Source organism: Platalea leucorodia (genome assembly GCF_965183815.1).
Source record: "Platalea leucorodia genome assembly, chromosome: 10".
Classification (NCBI taxonomy): Eukaryota; Metazoa; Chordata; class Aves; order Pelecaniformes; family Threskiornithidae; genus Platalea; species Platalea leucorodia.
The window spans coordinates 7,993,450-8,012,890 of record NC_138832.1 but is presented as its reverse complement, the minus strand read 5'-3'; the positions used below and the strand labels follow the sequence as shown (position 1 = coordinate 8,012,890).

The following is a 19,441-nucleotide window of genomic DNA, read 5'->3' as shown; positions in this document are numbered from 1 at the left end:
TGGATGTACATCATATAATCAAACAAGCTTTTTTAAAAAGTACATCTTAATATAAATAGTTTATTCAGTGCATGGTTGTGTATACAACAAATAATAAACAACTCTTTTGTACGAGGCAGAAAGCTGCCTGTACAGAACTATGTCAGTTTTGGAGCACAGAATCCAACGATGATTAATGCACAAAATCTTACACATCATGCAACTCTATGCCAATATTCCAACTTTCTCCCATGCAACAGACATGATGACCTAAATGGAAACCTAACTACATTTTTTTAAACAATTGTTTCCAATAGCATGTATAAGTATATGTTGTTTAGGGGTAACCTGTCCTAACGCTTCCTCCTACACAATATTCACGTGCCCGTTACAGTGAAAGAAGGACTTTTACAAATAAGACGTTTCTTATAAAAAAATTAAGTCACCTTAATTCCACAGTTTCTGTCTTTAGAAAAGAAGCCACAACAATAGTTTAACATGACACACAAAATGGAATTAAGAGAAATCTACACTGGAGGATAATTTTATCCCTTTCTGTTAACTTCCACTTGGGATAACAAAACAACTTAATTCCTACAGACTGGGGTTAGCACAAGAACTTTACCAGAAACTACAAATCTATAAAAATTTATATTTCATTGTGTTTAAAACCACAAGAACACTGTTTGCTTGAGCCTGAGACACCAACTCTCAGTTCCAACCCTGAATTTTTAATTATTTTTTTAAAGACATAGCTTTAAAGACCCATTGGAGTTCAGAAATCAAAAAGTTGCACTATTCCAAATTAAAGGATACATTTTTTTATCAAGCCTTAGATATAAAACGGTAAGCCAAGGAAACAACAGAGTTTACATATTTGTTTTTTTGTTTGCCCCTATAAAACATACAAGCATTAAAATTTCCTTTGAAGAGCAAAAGTGGTCTTTTTCTGAGTTGGAAAGCAAATTCTTATCAGCAGTGAATGCTGTGAAATGTTTTTGTTTCGTATTCCACAAAGCATAGGAGAGAGAGAGAAAGAGAGAGAGAAAAAGAGAGAGAGAGAGAGAGCTGGACATTTCTTCTCCGAGATTTATTCCGCAGTTATGTTTGCTGGCTATCCAAGTGCCTTGTGATATGCACAAGCATATTCTACATTATTGGGGTATATCCTTTGACAACCGGTAGATCTAATGGCTGATAAACGAGTGACCTATGCAAGTTCGGTGGCTTGTCCTGGGCAATTGAACGTTTGGATGAAAGACTGCTAGTAAGAATTCAACTGCATCCAGAGGTAAGGTTCTGTTTAGAGAGCACTTGGCTTGCCTGAACCTGGCTACGTTGACTCGTTTTGGCTCATGGATTTACCCCCATTTAGCACTCCTGAAACACTTCTGCTCTTTGTTGGGGTCCCACTTCCAGATCTTGAGAACTCTGTGAGATCGTGGAGAGAAGGCTCTTTGTACATGGCCACTGCAAAGCAAAAGAGAGGCAGCACATCAGCATGCGTTACGGGCTACTCAGTCTGTTGGTGCAAAGGCCGGTTGTGAAACATTGTGATTTTTCATTCAGCAATATGCAATGTAAGGAGCGAATGAAAGAAACGTGGCAAGGGGACCTCTTCCATTTCAAACACTCCCTAAGAACCTCTGTCGTCCTCTTCAAGGGAATGACATTTTAAAGAAGGGAAAAACCACAGCTTCCTCCCTCTCCCACTTAAATCACCCACTTACCCGCTGCACTTACAAAACTCTGCAAGATAGACCTAAGCGGATATAAGTCAACATTTCCTTATTAACGGGGAAGTAGTGCTGTTGACAGCTGTGATTTGACCTGTTACTTGTATACGTAGCCTAAGCAGGTGTGTGTGAAAATGGATTTTCAGTCTTCTGTTTCCTTTAGAAGTGAGGATCAACCTTGACATCAGTTGCCTAACACCTAGTCCTAAATGTAGACTGCCAAACAAGTCCCGCATCTGCCCAGAGCTATGCACCTTTGAAATATCCTCTCTGATCTCAAAATTACACTGCCTTAAAAGGCTACCTAAGAGCATAACCCAGAAGTAGAAGGCTTCATTGCTCTTAAGGAAGGAGCATATGGAAGCTAGTTCTTCTGGAGCACAGGAGCACCTCCATACATTGACTACGATCGCCCTCTTTGCATTGACCAAAGAGGGAGCCAAGTCTGACCACAGTCCTGATTCAGATCCTTCTGTTAACTGGGATCCCTGTACATCCTGGCTTTTAATACACAGCAGTATACGTATGCCACATGCATTATTACCTTTAATGTCATATGCTGATACCACATTAACTGCGGTTTAACAACCATTGCACATTAGAGCTTCATCTCAGGCAAAAATAGACAAACAAACATCCTGTAACATAAAGCACAGATTGACAAGCTATACAGCAAGTCGCTGATGGCCTGTGAGCGGATGTTTGAGCCATTCCAGGTAGAGCCTTCATTATCTATAACGGAGACATTGTGGACTTTGGGCACAAAGAAACTATGATGTGTATTTGATAAGAGAAATGCAGAGGTAACGTAGAGAAACCTAGGAAAATGTAGCTCTGGTTACATTAACTGTGTTACAGGACTAGCATACTCCTGTTATATAAGTAGCCGAATCCTTCAAATATGTATGCACAGCGATCAAACATCTCTGACATAAGATAATGTCAGTTCAGATAGATGGACCAAACCCAAGCAATTACCTTTTAATGGTTTTGGAAGAAAGTGTGCTGCAGGTTTATTTTTCTTCACGTGGTTTCCTTTCATTATTTCTCCTTCTTTGTTAAGACCCAAATACCAACCCCGGCCAGACTGTTGCTGTCTGTAGATCATTGAAGAATACGTCACATAGTAGTTTTCAAATACTGATTCTTTGAACTTGCATTCAGGTGTAAAATGTTCCTGTAAGAAAGTAACAGATCAATATGTGCAGCACTGAATCTCACATCAGTTAATGAAAAAGCATCCAATATTCATTGCTTTCCCAACAGTTAAAAGACGTACCTCTCACCCTCCACTATCCAATTATGAAACATGGGCCCTAAAAGTATTAACAAAAGAGTAACACAATTTTAAACCCATGAAATGACGCTGTGAGCAGCTCAAAGTAGCATAATAAAATCTTTTTGAACAACGAGTAAAATGTCTAAGTGAAGAATTATTGATTGATGCAACTAATGGACATTAGGCAGGTGCAGCCCTGATGTCAACCCCAAGGGACCAGCTGTGGTCCAGCCCCACAGGCGAGAAGTGAGGCCATGTAATGCCTTTGTGCATTAACTGCTGGCCTTAACTGCTTATGAGGAAAGTGCAATAAAAATTCAAAGCCAGGATGCCATGAGTAAATGGTCGTCTCTTACTAACCCGGCAGTATTAAGTTAGCTTGTAGCAGCTGCCTCTTTGGTCTAATCTGTGCTCTTTCTCTGCCCGGTGTCTCATCCACTGAAAACCCAGCTGTCAGAGACCCATGCAGACATTAGCCTCTGCTCTGGGACTGGCAAGAGTTAAACGGTACTATAGCTGAAAGTGTGCAGGATCAAGCTTTAGTCTTCATGTTGAATTGCACTGATTCTTTTGGGGAGATGGTATTGGGCGAACAGTTAAAGTAAAGAGCAATAATCCAGAAGAGAGACTTTTTCTTCCTGCCAGTGGTATGACTGGCTTTTCCTGTGCAATGGTCTTGACTCAATCAATACCTTTTGGCAATATTGCCCACATTCAAAAAATACAGATATGAAACATGGATCTTGGAGGGACCTAAGGCCAAAATGCCAGCACCACTCAGCTGCTTTCTAATGCTTCTGGGGCTTCAGGTTTTTTCACATTAAAAATTCTGACAACGTCTCACCTCTGGACCCCTAAAAGTCCATAAAATATGAGAGATGAAGGTCTGGTGATGCAAATGTTAATATCACAGTCCTGTCTGTCGGCGCACTGCGCAGCAGCCAGCTGTTTGCTGGTCTTTCCTTGTGAAGGCAGCCAGCTTTGGTGGAGCTGCCCTTGTGCTTAAAGTATCCTACAGCGGCGTGAAAGAAAGGAGGAAAAAATGTGCTTGCATAATGATTGTAATTTTGGTTTTAAAAAAATCAAACGAAATTAAATGTCTCAGGAGCTTAAGATGTTCTTATCTAGTTTCTCAAATATTCTTCTGTGAGAAAAAGATGGTATTTAAAAAAAAGATCACTGTGCGTTTTCTGTACATCTTTTGCCATTTTGTCTTCTCATAGGAGAAAGGAAAAAACCTCCCATCCTCTGACTGGTGTTTGCTTCGACAAAGAATGCCAAGTAAGCAATTTTCTTCTTTTTTTCTTCAAGCTAATTGGCTCTTATTTAGTTAATTGACGATTGGTTTCAACTGCTGTCAAACAGGGACAGTCACTGCATTTTTGCAAGATTTCTAAATAAAAGCCTTCCATCACTGTACCCTGCCCAGCGCAAGCCATGTTAACAAAGACTATTGCAAGTGTATCATCCAATTAGCAGCAAAATGGAAAACTACAGTGCTCCCACCGGAAGATTATGGTTTATGTACAGTAATTTGGAGCTCTTTTGGGTACAAAAGGCCTGCTTGTACACAGTGGCAGAGGGTCAGATTGCAAACAGAACCACGACATTTACTCTGGCTCTCTTAGGAAGCAAGTTAACCTCAGTATGAGCAGCAGGAGCCAACAGCCTACAGAGTCCCCTGAAACAGAGTGGGGAGACAGAAAGAGACTAAAAAACTCCTTCGCCCCTGATTTTTCTCTTGGCTGTGAGGCTTGTGATGACAAGGCGTGGTAGAAGCCCTGTGCTGCTGTAAGCGAGTTTGCAGTTGAGCCCGTGTACAGCCAGCCACCCCCACGAGCATCACAGACAGCAGTCCTCTCCCTGGAGCATCCCACAATTCAGCAGTTACTACCGTGGTGGTCATTTCTCGTGACAAACAACGGGGCACAGAAACAAAGACACCTCTCTGTAACGTGCTCGGTTACCATGCCAAATTCCCTCCCAGTTTTTCCACCACTAAAGCAGACCACCTCATTCACCTGACTGGCCTGGCACAGAATCGTGCTCCTTTGTCTTGGCTGACATCTGCTTAATTCCTCAGCTGCAGCTTCAGAAAGGTGCTGCACAGTGGGAAAGGCATCCTCCTTGCCAAATAAACGTTGATCCCACATGAGCTGTTTGCAGAAGCCAAAGTGCTCTGCTTGCTCCCGAATACTAAGCAGCTGCTTACCTTTTCCAAGTGTTTGTTCCCACCCATCGCTTGCCTTTAGTTTAATCCAATGTGTGTCTTTCCTACTCATTAAAAAAAGACCCAGGGAGGAGAACTGCTGAGCGAGGCTCTGAATGAGGAATGCTAGCAAATGCGCTCCTGATTTGGGGGTATTACAATTAAAACGCACTTTTCCGAGCTTGGCAAGTCCATGTGCCAACCTAACTGGGGCTTCTATCAGCACATCAGTTCAAAACACAGTGCAGAGCAGCAAGTACAAAATGGCCATTATGTTATCTTTCCTGGCAAATTCTTTAATAACGTACTGAGTAAGTGCAAGTTAAAGCTGGGAGAGGGCAAAGTGCCCCAATTAAAACTGATCTTTTCTAGCTCATATAGTCAATACTATTCAAAATTTATAAATATAAATAACTGTCGAATTCTAAGACCAGTTTTTTCCTGTCTCTCAGCTGTCTTCTTTGTCTGTCTTTGCAATGAAAATAATTCAAATGAGTTCTGAGAAGTCCAACGTTATGAATATATCGTTACGCAAAACATGAAAAATAGATATTTTTGTGAAATAATATTTCAATCACAGCTTACCTCAGAAGTCAGGCACCTACATGACAGCAAATTGCACTCACCCGAGCCCCTGACACATGCACCCTAACAATGAACAAGGGAATGAATGAATAAATAGAAGTTAAAAAGAAAGTGCTAGATTCACTGTAGTCATGACTCAGCCATGCTTAAGTAAGCAAGAAGATGAACTGTCAGGAACTTCTTCTTGGTTTTGAGCTGATCAGCTGAACTACTGAAATGTTTCTTCATAAATAGATCTGCAGCTGCATTAAATATGTGAAAAAATAATTAAAAAAGAATAATTTGGTGTATGATAATATGGTAAAAAGGCCTTGTAGCATACACTTAGAGTGGCTGTATTTCCAGGCAGCTGACTAGATTACATCTAAAATAATCCAGTCTCTTCCATGCAAATACTGCATTATAGGTATACCAAGGCTGAAAGCTAAACTACTGTAAAAGCCAAGCTGGAATTCTTCCTGCTCTAATTGTGCAAAAGCCATGTTTCAAGCCAAAGATCATCCAAATCATCAGCCATCACACCCACCTACACTGCAGGACTGAATATTAATTCTTTTGGCTCCCAAGTGATCGTGATGCAGGAATTCAGACCTCCCATAGACAGAAAATGGGAAATCTGCTTTAAAAAAAGGTATTTAGTGTCTTCAAGTTTCTGTCATATTATAGAAGCCGCTCGTCAGGATGGCTGTAGGCACAGTGCACATAAGAGGGCAAAAATGTTTGCTCTCTGCTATTTATTGCATACCGGATTTGCATTGTGGATACCGTCACCAGGGGACATCACCAAATACTTTATGGAATAGTAAGTTTAAGTCATTAGGTCAATACTGAGTTTGTTAAATGCCTATAACTGTAGGTTGAATGTCCTGCAGCTACCCTACAGCAGCTGACCTGAATAATATCAGATAGATTCAGATAGATTTAGTGCTAGGAGTATGAATAAACAACGAGAAAAAAAAGAAAAAAAAAAACAACAAAACTTTGAAAAGTGTTTGGGAAAAGTATTGGGTACTTGGGAAACTTGGAAAATACTATTGAGCATATAATTATGTTCCATGTGATCAATGACTATGTCTGTGTATGGGATTTATTCTTTATTTTCTCCACTTAATGAAAATTGGATTTTTTTTTCCCTTCGTATCCTGATTTCTTTCAGGACTATAATGTAGCCCAGGATTCCATTCTATAATCATGAATTTTTGAAGGAGCCTCTTTAAGGCTCCAAAGTAGTGATTTTCTGCGCCACTGAGCCTGCCTTTTTTTATTAGCAGAGATTGATTTTCTCCATCTTGGCATATGAAGTTCCAGGGTGTATCCTCTGGATCATCACCCTGTAATGTGCAGTGATATCAACAGCACAAGATGTGAATACTTCAACTTTAATGTTATCAGAAATAGCAGCTTTTAGATCACCAGTGTGAGAAGACTCTCTGAAGAAACCAGTATTTCGTGAAGCCACCAAAAGCAGTTTGCTATAGGAATGGAAACTTAGAATTATCTTGAAGCAATTTATTCTGGATCAGATATGTTACAGTTCCCTTAGATAGTTTCCAATCCCACAATATTGTCCATTTTGCTTAAATTTACCTATTTTGAGGAATCCTAGTGATTTCAGTGGGAGCAACTCACAATATATGAATATGTACAGGTCTTGTAGGACTATAATTAGGAAGACTGTTTGACCATGTAATCATGACTTTATACAACAGTCGCCAGTTGCAGCAAAAGACACGCTCATCAAAAAGCTGTGTGGGCTTTTGAAGACAGATGCTGTATCAGTGCAGTGAGGAACTTCATTTTGGCTATGTCTATTCCAGGTGAGTTCTCACAAAGCCATCGCAGGTAGCCCAAAGCCCTCAGGAGCTGCTGTAAAGCTGAACTAACTGCTGCTTGAACAAAAAGCTACTGCTGAACAGGAATTTGTGGAAGGCTGTAATTCCCCTTCAGTCAATTCACTACAACCTGAAGGCATGTGTACCGGCCATGCAACCACGTAAAGAAGAAATTATTCAAAATTATATAGAAAAGATGATACACTAAATTCTTTCATCAGGAAACCTACTTACTGGCAGGTGTGATAGGAAGGTACAATTTTCCTGGAAGGTGATCCCAAACAACTACATAGGGTGAAACTGCCTGGGATAGTGCAATCAGCAGGAATTTATCAAGTGAAACACAAACTGTCAGGGGTGTGTAAATTTATTTAGGACAAAGCTTCTAGAAAGGGTAAAATGGAGACCAAGAAAGCAGCTGGATATCCAGCATCTCCAGAGTAAGATTTCAGGTTGTCACTAGGTATTCTCTGAATCTGTGAGAAACGCATTGAAAAGATCCTGTAATTATTCCCTTGACATTGTTCCTTTGCACAGCAAATCAAATGCACAAACTCAGGGAAAAAATGCACACAGGGAACTGAAGCAGAAAACATATTAATTACAAATACAGAGATTTAGAGGTTTAAGTTTTGTTCATTACTCTTTTTCTAGCCTTATCAGTGACTCAGTTGTGAAAACTTGTCCAAGTCATCTTTGCCCAGATTTTTAAGCGGCATTTAGGCACATCAATAAATACCTATTTAAAGCTTGGTGCGTCACCTCTCAGCATGCTCTGCCCATGGAATGTATGTACTGCCTGATGACCCCAGGGAAAAAGACTCAGTGACTGTAAACAATGCTGAAATTTAATTGAGAGAGGAACTATGCATGATCATATTATTTTTCCCCTGTCTTTTGGTGATGCTTCACGTCTGCGACTGTGTTGATTAACCAAAGCACTCCTTAATTGGGGCAAGAGAACTAATGCATGATACATAGAGAAAGAAGACACTCTTCTGATTACTGCAGAGGAAATTAATCCTGTTAGAGAAAGCCTGTAATGTGGTTTAAAAGTTCTGCAAGATGCCCAGGAGAACACCTCACAGATGTCAAACACAGGCCCCTTTCCTAGTCCAGCCCACCAAGTTATGAGATGTAATTCATTTGGTATGATTAAGAAAGAGAGAAAATTCACTTTGCCCCAAAATGCTGCTCTTCTGCACCAATGCTGAGCTGCGCTGAACATGTGATCCTGGAAGCATGGCACAGGAAAACCTCTGCAATTTCCTGATCAAGTCCTCTATAAATATTTTAATACCTTCTACTGCTCGTACCTACCCTTTTTTAATTTCTGTGGCTTTAGGGCACCAAACTTGCCAGTCCTAGTTCAAAATTAGTAGCATTCTAATACGATAAAAGGAGGAAACTAGTCTTCAAACATTGCCTGTTCTGTGAAACTTGGGAAGGTTCATTAAGCAGTAAGTGCCCATCAGGTTGTCTGAGGGCTCTAAACCAGACTAACGGAGAATGATACAATCCTAGTATTACCTAGAAGCTGTTTTTTAAGTCTTATTTAATTTTTATAGTTTCACACATACAGAAGTCCTGTTACTGCTTCTAAATCTGTAAAGGGAAGCCTATATATTAATCTGCAATTAAGCCTCTTTGGAGAGAGATCTTCTCTACTGGTGTAAGCATGGGTTTGGGGGTTAAAAAAAAAAAAAAAAGAATAACTTTCTCAATGTCTAGCCAAAGGTTTTACTGCATGATAAAGCCCCATGATTCATGGACTGCACTCCCAGGTTTGGTCAAGGACTGGTTAATACCACTATAGCCTCTGACTAAGGTAATCTCCAGTTGAAAAATGGGAGATCCTGCATGTTTTCCCTATACTTCCACACTCTGATCTCATATTCTTCTCTAGGTATGTGCCATGGGTCATCTTTGGACAGTGAACTCGCTGGACCTTGGATCTGATCTGCTACAACTTCTCATGATCCTTCCTCCCATGTGACTGAGTCAAGCAGAGGAACTAAACCTTCCTGGCTGAGCAAAGCACCAGGAGCTACCCTCCGAGGAGATCAACCAAAAAGCAGGAGCTGCCTCAATACATGACCTGCATGGACACTACAGAAAACAGGGATGCTGGAAAAGATGTGCTCCCTGAAAACAAGCTGGGAAAGATCCCGCCTGCTCAACCTGGACAAAAAAATCAAGTCATCTTACATCACCAAAAGCAGCTGAAGCTGGTAACTACCTATACCTACTGCATAGGTAGCTGTGCGTAGTGTATGAATACCCAGAGCCCAGCGAGGCTGGTGGTTCATTTCAGCAGCCTTGGGATCATGCCAGCTGGTGAATCCTGCTCCCATTCAAAGCTACAGGAGAACTCCCTTTTCCTCTCAATAGGCTCACGATTTTCCCCAGAGAAGCCAGTCCTTTTCATAATTTTCCTAAGCTCATTATCTCCGTTTCCTGCAACAGTGGCTTCCACAGGTGAAGCCAGCACTGCAGAAAACATATTTAAAATGTGTCCGTTGTTGTTTTTTGTCATAAGCAAATTTCTTGCCTTATTTTTTTACAGCTTTCTTCTCTCAGCTTTTAATTTTGGAAAACAGCACATAAAAGTACCCAGTGTGCCTCTTCCATGCCATTCATTACCTCACATCTCTCTATCATGTCTCTGCTTATTCATCTCTTGTCTTAACTAAGCGGGCCTAATCTTTTTAAATCTCTCCTCACATGAAAGGTTCTCTGTGCCTCTAATCATTTGCATTACCCTTCACTGAATCCTTTCAATTTTTTTTTTCTCTACCATTTCCAGAACCGAAACACAACATTTAAAAAGAGGCTGTACCATTGAGTTGCATAACGGAGGTAAGATATTTTCAGTCATTTGTCTTATGACAAAGTAATATGGTCTCTGCTGTTCAGCCTCACTATTGTGCATTCGTACAAAAGTTCTCTATCTTTTAAGTTGTGTCTCTGATAAATACGGTCCAATTTTATGGTATTTCTGACCCTCTGATCAGTCAGTGTACCCAAGCTTAAAAATTAAAGGAAGGGAGAAGGAAGCAAAAGGCAGATAGGGCAGCTTTCTTCCCCAGAACTAGAGCAGAGAGCCCCAAAGATGCTAAGCAGCCTATTTTATAACATACCCATTATTACACAGATAACCTGCCAGCCATTGCAATCAGATTTCTAGCAGTTATAATTGACATCAAATCCTGGTATTGTCAAATCTCTCTGACACAGCTGTTTTGCAGAATGTCCTCAGCTTAAGTGTGTCATGCATTACTTTTTCCTAAGTTGAAAATCTCCTTTTGAAGTATGGGGACCACGTTCTGCTTTCACAGTTACAGACAGCTACATCCCACTCATTTTAATGGCCAAGCCCTGAGCCCATTGCCATTTGCTGGACACGGCCAGTGGCAAGAGATGCTGAAGGACTAAGAGGAGCCTGAGCCTGTCTTAGGAGACACTGCAACTGCCTTGTTTTGAGCGAACTACTTGTGGTTTGTTCCTCTGAGTTGCTAATTGCCTGCCAGCTCTCCCTTTGGCTTTGTATGTCACCACCTCAGTGGGACACAGGGACAGAGAAACCGTGCAAAGCCTGGTATCTTCCACCGAGCAGCAACAAGCTCCAGCAAGAACGCACCGAGGAAACGTCGCTCTGTGAGGCAGATGAGTGTGGCATGAAGAGACATCGCTTTGTCACAGCCCGGCCGCTGCGAGGGGGAGATGTCTGCGAGCTGGCAAGATCAGCTGAGAAAGAAAACACGTTCCTGTCCCAGTAGCCCTTTTACACAATTACTCTTGTATTTGTCTGCACGATCGCTGCCACTGGGGGAAACCCACACTGCTGCTGCTAGGGCTGCGGAGCGCAGGGCAGCAGCCGTGGGTTAATTTGCTCCTGGAACAAGGTGACTTGGCCGGCATTTGTTAAAACACCACCTGGGAGCGAGGGGCAAGAAGGGCAGCACAACCTTTCTGCTGCCACATTGAGTGCCTTGGCCACACCATCCCGAAATGCTGTTCACAGTTATGTGGGTTGTAAGAGGCTGCAGGAGACAGGTAACCTGGGATGGGGTTCAGCGGGCAGCAACAGCCACAGCAGGGCACCCCTGCCCTCAGCGGAGAGGACAGGCAGTGATGCTGGAGCACTGCATCACCGAACGCTCCCCTGACGCTTTTGTGGTCGCAGCTCTGCTAGCACCAGGATGCTCCCCAGACAGGCTCTGCAGAACTAGCAGGGCTCATTAGCAGAGTGTGGGATTTACTGCTGTATCCTAGATACAGGACATCAGCCCTGGGGTAAGGAGATGGAAGAGATGTCCTTCAGACTGTCACCTGTGAATTCATGCAGATTTATCTTAAAGTGCTAAAAAACCAACAATCTAATCAGTGTTTGCAGCAAGCTCTAAATCTGTTTAATTACAAGCAGGGACATGACCCTTTTACCAGTAGCTGCTCCTAAAATTCTATGGAAAAAAGGAAAGCAGGCAAAGGTTTCTCTTTTTTTGGGGGAAGGGCAGCTGAACGAACAACAGTCAGAACAAGTGCTACAGTCCTTTCCGTGGGAATAGGTGATAACGGGGAATGCTGTTTCTGTGGTAACCTGCAACCTGGCTGAAAGCCTGTCTGTACAACCGCTGTGAGTTATGATGGGTAAATCGATGTGGAAGTGATCTCCTGGTCCTTTGCTGCTTTGGTGAGGTGCCACCCTATGTTTCTGATGGCAAACTCGTGGAGGCACCGAAGGCTGGGCAGGTAGCTCTCCTAAGCCCAGCCTCAGCTCAGCTCGGACCTCCCCAGACTACCACGAGCCGCCTCACTGACGTTAAAGAAGAAAGATGGGGTCTGCCCCAGAGGAAGCGCTTAGAGATGGATGCTGCTGAACGAGCTCTTTTTCTGCACACTAGAAATTGCCTCTGCTCACTGACTGCGAGAAGCTGCAAGTGGAAGATAAATAACAGCATGAGCTGCAGGAGAAGAAATAATGCCACATTACATCAAACAGGACCTTGCTTCACTGTCAGCTTAGAGTCTATTCCGCACCAAAGGACAGCCCTGCCATTTGGCCTGTATATTTTATTAATGTGGATGCATATTTATGGCGCTATGGATTAGCTGATACTTTGGCGTTCAATACCGTCCTTTTATGCTGGAGTTCTCAGCAAAGGCATTTGTCCTGTCTGCTGTTATTCCTCGTGTGCAGTTAGCAGAGCTCTCAGATGGCTGCTGTTCTCTCCCCAGACCAGCCCCCTGCACTGCCTGGGCTGGAATCGCTGCCGTAGAGGTGCCTCACCTATACCATATACAACCGAACCTGGTTTGGGAACCCACGGTAAACCTCTGTGAAGTACGACATGCAGTATAATCTTTGGACTGGAATTATATACTAAAAATAATATTAATGCCAAACTAATAGGCCTACTAATTGGGTTTTTATTCTGCAAAGCACCACAGTGCATGCTTAATTTTTAACACGGATAATGTCAGTGTCGGGAAAGTTAAGCAGGTCATTACACTGAACAAAAGCAGTGACTCTTTCAGGACCTGATCCAAAAGGCATTATGACCAAGGGAAATACTACCCATGACTTCACTGCATTTTGGTTCGTTTTTCTAATGTTTGTGTAGTGTGCAAAGAAACATATATGTGTTGCTTTAAGAAATCAAGGCTATTTGATATTTGTCACTATTAATTCAGCTTACTTGCTTAGTATGAGGTGTAAATAAAAAAGATTAAGCTTAATAATAACGGGAATATCACAGGTTCAAGGAATTGGTTAGCTCCACCCTGACCAAACCAGTGTCTCTATATGAGCAAATGGTAATGCGACCTTTTCAAATGAGCTTGATTTACTGCAATCCATTTATTCATGAATGCCATGGATGGATGTTTTTCAAACCTCGGTAGTTTGACAGTGCCAGGACATTACTGGCAGCCAAACCCTGCTTCTTGATATAGAGCGGCGATGCTCTTCGGAATTCCTCCGCCCTCACGGCTCCCTAAATTATGCTATTGAAGATATGCTGCTAAGAGGATCTCAGAGGGATGTTTGTATTAGATGGCAGGCTAATTGAGGGATTTGAGATATTTCAGCTGGCAAAAACTTTTAAAAACAAGTTAATCAAGGATTATACAAGGGAGATGAGATGTAAGAGTGACCCTTTATTTGAGAGTTGGTGCTGACTGGCAGACAACATTTGTTTGAGCAGGTAAAGACCCCACCTAAGAAGGGACACTTATGCAGAGAACAGGCTGAATTTCTCTCTGTAAATGACATATATGCATTTCTCATAAGCCACACTTTGAGGGTCAAATTAATGGAAATTCATGTTTGGTGAAGTTTTCCAGCACGTTGCACAGGAAAAACTGCAGCAGAGCAGAGCCCAACCTCCTCTGCAACAGGCACAGGTAACAGGAACCTGTGTGTCATTCGGGGAAGTCGTGCACTAGCGTTTAAAACACTGCATTGCTCTAACAAACAAGTTGGCACCACGTAGCTTGAGAAGCGGGAGGCACATTACAACCAGCGCTCGAACTGCAGCGAGCTCTCTGGCAAAGCCCTAGGAACAGCTCAAACAGACAAGAAGGGCAGCAAACAGCCACTGCCACATCTCATCAGCCCCTCGGAAACCAGCCCAGGCAGAGCCATGGGGAAACCTCACAGAAACATCAGACAGGTCCACGAAACTGCCTCCAAAATACAGTTTCTCTGGGTTTTACAGTTGTTACTTCTACCAGCAAGCCACATAATGCAGACAGAAACAAACATTTCTAATACCTCACTTCATGATATGGCTACACCATTAACATCTAGAGACTGGGCCGAATATATGTCCTCTTAACAGTCCTCCAACAACTGTCCTAATGAAGTTAAGAATACATGTTTTCGTTTTCAGTGATTTATGGGAAGTTTTCTCTAAAACAAATACACAGTCTAATAGGAACCCCTGTCCTTCCAAGACACAGCCTGAGCACAGAGATAAGCTTATAAAGCTCTGTTTTCTTTCCCACACAGTGATACGGACTTTGCGAGGGTCTGTCATTTGGCTATTTCACGACTCCCTGCTGCCCCTGGGCTGTGTAACAGATTACTCTGGAGCCAGACCTTTGGGAGACACCGTGCTGCTATTGTCTAAGCAGCAGAGGAGAAACGGGTCCCTGGTAAAACACTTGCAAAGCTAATTTAAACTTGGAAGACACCCAAATGTCTCTGGGAGGTGCAATTTAAAACCCTAACCTAAGATAGCCTGGACTGCAATCGTGGATTTCTGGGAACGGTGTGGAACAGTCGCTCCATGAGCCAAACACTGCAGATCTCTCTGTTACAATATTTTGACAGGAGAGCAGTTGCCATTCTGAGTTATCTCAGAGAAAAAAAGTAGCAAAACACTAAATTGAAACATAGGTACGACCACCACCTGGCTTACACATCTGCACCAGCAAGTCTCTCAGATTTCTGAGAATTTAAATCAAGGAATATTTAACATCTCAATCTCAATTTCTCTGACAGTGGTACCTGTTGAACAAACAGGGAGCTCCCTGAAAGGATTTAGCAGGGTTCTAGTGCAGAGAAATCTTCGTCCCTGAATCCTACAAAAAGTTGAATGGTGTCAGCACCTTGTTTTTAACCCCAAATCTTGTATCTCTGCTACAGAAAGTCCTTTTAAGTACAGTTAAAACAAAGAACTTCTGGCACAAGATTAACAGATGCTGTACGTTGTATTGCGAGGAAGAACCTGAAAGGTAAGTCCAAGGCTTAGTTTGAAAACTAACGTATTTTTTCTTGAGAATCTAAACTGCCTTGGATCAGTTCTGCTGCTAACATCTGGTTATCTATTTCCAGGTCAGCAAATAATAGCTGGCTGCAGCCAGCCAGGCAGAGAGCAGAGAGATAAACCACCCGGCAATTGAAAGTATAAAGGTGAGCTTGTCCATCAGAAAAGGTGACCGTCTTTCAATTTACCCACTGGTTGATCTTCCATTTCACTGTCCAGGGCTACCTGTTGTTAGTATAATCTAACAAGCAGCAAAAAAGGCTGAGGGAAGAAGGCACAGCAGACCAAAGATTCAGGGGGATTCCTGATGAATCCTACCATCTGCCTTCTGAAGTCTGCACAAGGAATATGCGCTGGCAAGTTCAGAAATGCAGTTTTCCTGCAGGCAAGCAAGACTCCCTGGACATCTTTGGGCTTTGAGGGTTTTGAGGCTAAGCCTGTGGAGACCAAATGGGGTAACTAAATGCCATTTAAATTCTATACTGAACTAAAGTAAGACTACTGATGAAATAAATGGGATTCATCTATCTAAATATCCCTGAGGATCTGAGTCCAAATCTGCACCTGCATGTGCAAGTCCAAGCTCTGATTCATCTCATCTACCCTCAGGCAGTTAAAAGAAACACCAAAGTTAGGAGCTAGGTCAGTCTGGGATTTTCCTGTCCTCAACGAGCATAGCTGGGATAAATTACCCCCGGAGAGGATAAGGGAGGGTGGATCTGCCATGTTTGACTCCTAGACCACAGACCCAGCTCTGCTAAAGCCTCTGGTCCTTTCTGAGCGCAGCGAGAAGAGGTGCAGCATCCCAGGGCAGCACTGCCATGCCCTGTGCCACCGCGGTGCCCAAAGCCCGGAGGCAGCGGCTGGCAGAGCAAGGCTTGCGCCGCCAGTGCTCGGCCGGGGCCGGCGTCCTGCAGTGGGGAGAGGCGAGAAGGGAAACCCCGGGGAGGTGAGGGCAGGGGTGGGAGGGATGGGAATGGGCAGAGATAAGACCTAGGTGGGAATGGAGGGAGAGAAGAGGGGTGGGAGACATGCTGGGCAAAGCAAACCGGGGGCCAGGCTTTTCCTACCAAATCACAAACTGAGCTGCAGAGGTGCTGGCCCTGTTCCTCCTCCAGTGTCACTGTGGGGGGTGAGGCCAGTCTGTGAGCTCTGCGGGAAGCCTTGGCAGGACTGGTCCATCCCAGCATGCTGCGGCTCAGCAGAGCAGCACAAACTGTCCCCAGGTGGCCGCAAGTTGCTGTCCCCCATCACAACATGAGATGGGCTAAGTGAGCTTTAGCACCAAGTATTATATAGAAGAGGATTTCAGTTCTGCTCTTGCCCGATCCAGGGAAAGTCTGCCCCAGATCAGCCTTGGCATCAGCAGTCTGACTGCTGAAATGGAAAGAAATTACCTTGGATACATCCAAGATACAGTTTTTGCTTTGCAATATTTACAGGAATTTCTTTCCCCTTCACTGGAACAGCCCCCAAACCTTACAGTCTTATTTTGGCTAAGCTCCCATTGAAATGAATCACAAGTTTGCCTGAGTTAGTGCTCCAGGACTGAGCTCTAAATTATTAAAAGCAAATGATATGTAAGAATTTATGTCAATTTTCAAAACAGCTCAGCAAAGGTAGGCAAAAATCCTTCTTTGAAACTAGTAGAAGGTATGTGGCTGAACTCCCAGTCTGCTTTGAAATCCAAGCCCTAGCTTTTTAGTGAAACACAGTGTCTTTTAAACCTCATATTTTAATCATTATACTTCTGTACAATGCTCTTGTACAGAACTCTTACCGTGTTTCTTTGCTTCAAATACAACCTCCACCATTACTAGCTTTACAGTGTAAGCGAGCCCCTTGCATCACAAGCTGACGCTCTCCTCGTGGGAAAGCTGTAGGCTCGTTCCTTTTCTTCCTCTTGCAAAATAATCTACTGTCTGAACAGGCAAATGTACCTTCCCAGCGCAACCTGTTGATACCCCTTCTTGTTCCTACACGGCACCTTCAGACGACTCAGACTGAACATCAAATATTGCTTTAGGCATTACGTTTGCATTTGTAAAATTAGCCATAGGTACAGCCGCATCTGTAGCTCAACGGGTAATTAACTCTTCCCTGGATTTGGGGGTTTAGTGTGTGCCACCTGCGCAGCCAGGTGAGCTGCTGGCGTTTTGCTAAACTGGAAGCAATGTATATCAGACTGGGGCTGGCAGAGCTGCAGGTGCCCAGACTGGGAGAGACCGATCTCTGGGGTACGTGACTTGCAGGAAACCTCCACGAGTGACACCCCAGGCCCTTGAGCCCAGCCTCAGCCCTTTCCCACGTCCACGGGTGCTCAGAGGGACCAGCTACTCGTGTTTACTTAATTCAGCAACACCACATAAAAATTATCACCTTATCAGGGATTCCTAGACTTTCATTACAGTAGAATGTTTTTATAATTATTCCTAACTGGCTTCGCCTAGGATGTCTGAGTGCAGATTAATTGAGTATGCAGAGTAATTATTTTCTTTTTGTAGGATAGAACAGTTTGGCTGCTGGTCTCTTGTCTCTTTAAGCTCAGGTTGGTGAAATTCAGCTCTTTGCTTCAGTGTACCCCATCACTGGATGTTTGTTATTGAAAGGCAGCTCCTGTCAGAGCTGAAAACACAGCCACACAAGCACAGAATACAAACTGTAAAATGATGTGGAAGAAAAAGATTAATTTCTTCCCCTAGATTTTGCAAAGCCATTACCTGTTTTTGAATGACATTTCCAATTCTACACTGGGAACTGCTAAAGCATTTACATAAGAATGCAAAAATGCACACATTATCACTGCAGGAAGCACTTAAAATTTAAGATAATTATATAGTATGGAAACGATTTCAAAGGACTCAAACAAAATAACAACTAATTCTAGAGAGTCACCCTTTAAGATGATTATTACTCTGCACTACCGCTGATCTCTCACTAAAAAATCCTTCTCTTTACAATTATATGCACATTATAAATTCCTACTTTGTTCTTCCACCATCAAGCTCCTACAGCTGCCGCTGACAAATTTGCATTCTCTGAGAGCTTAACTAGACAGCCAAAATATTCACACTGTGAAGGGAGGTAAAACACACCGTTGCCATACTCGGATACAATCCTCCCTTCGCCTTTGCCTTACGCCGGGTCCTCTTCTGTGGGTTTCAACACCTCTGGTTTTAAAGCTGCTCAGGTTGAACCTAGGGAAGGAGCCGCAGGCGGAGGCATATTGGCAGGGGCATACGGCAGGGGGATAGTGGCAAGCCCTGTGTTGGAGGAGAGTGACGGTGCCCGTCCTGCAAACCCGCAGAAAGAGTTTGCAACAGGGACACGGGGAGGATTCCTCTGAGGGACTTGGTATTTCTCTGCTGTATAATGAAAGGCAGAATAAAGCATCCTGTGCTGGAGTCGGCAGTACAGGTTATACACAAAACCTCTAGCACCGTGTTTCGGGGGAGAAACCCTCTCCGTCATTCATCGGCGCTGCTGGGTGTGCAGTGAGAGGAGCAGCCAGTAAACAGGGATGCCTCTCCTCGTCTGTGCAAACTAATACAAAGCAGTAAAGATTTATTTGGTCAGTGGGTTTCCAGACAAAAAATGACATTTGAACTGAGGAAACCTGGCATGGGAAGGGAGAAGCACACTTGTGCAGATGAAAACCTTCTGCCCCACCAGCCTCTCTTCACCTTCTGTTTCCACTCCTCACTGTCACTCTCGTTCCTGCCTCCTGCCCCACTGCTGCCGTTCCTCTCTCTTATCTTTTCCCCAAGTGTCCCAGGAAAGGGAAAAAAAAAAAAAAAAAAAAATCACGCCTAGTTCTTTTGCTCAAGGCAAACTCCATTGGGGAAAAACTTATCTGCCAAACCCTAATATGTTTTTATTGGATGTCTGCAAAGAGAGATTTACAGAAGCTCATGCCAAAGTCAAACACTAGCTTTTTTCCTTTTTCCCCCCATAGCGAGGGCAAAAGTACACACTGAACTCACAGCAAATGAAAATTTCTTGTCTCAGATATTATGGAGACATAAGAAAGTCCCATCCCAACGCTCTGA

General features: G+C 43.2%; 1 protein-coding gene across 3 annotated transcripts in view; it reads right to left on the bottom strand.

Annotated features, from left to right (window-relative positions):
• Positions 1–1,312: 1,312 nt before the first annotated feature.
• The window catches only part of FGF13 (fibroblast growth factor 13), a gene marked incomplete at both ends in the record, with an annotated part of 257,161 nt that continues 239,032 nt past the window's right edge, over positions 1,313–19,441 (bottom strand). For all 3 annotated transcript variants that reach the window (XM_082323675.1, XM_082323677.1, XM_082323676.1), the window contains 2 exons: positions 1,313–1,449; positions 2,694–2,892. In XM_082323675.1, coding sequence (XP_082179801.1) covers positions 1,313–1,449; positions 2,694–2,892 — 336 coding nt within the window. The remainder of the gene's footprint in view (positions 1,450–2,693; positions 2,893–19,441) is intronic.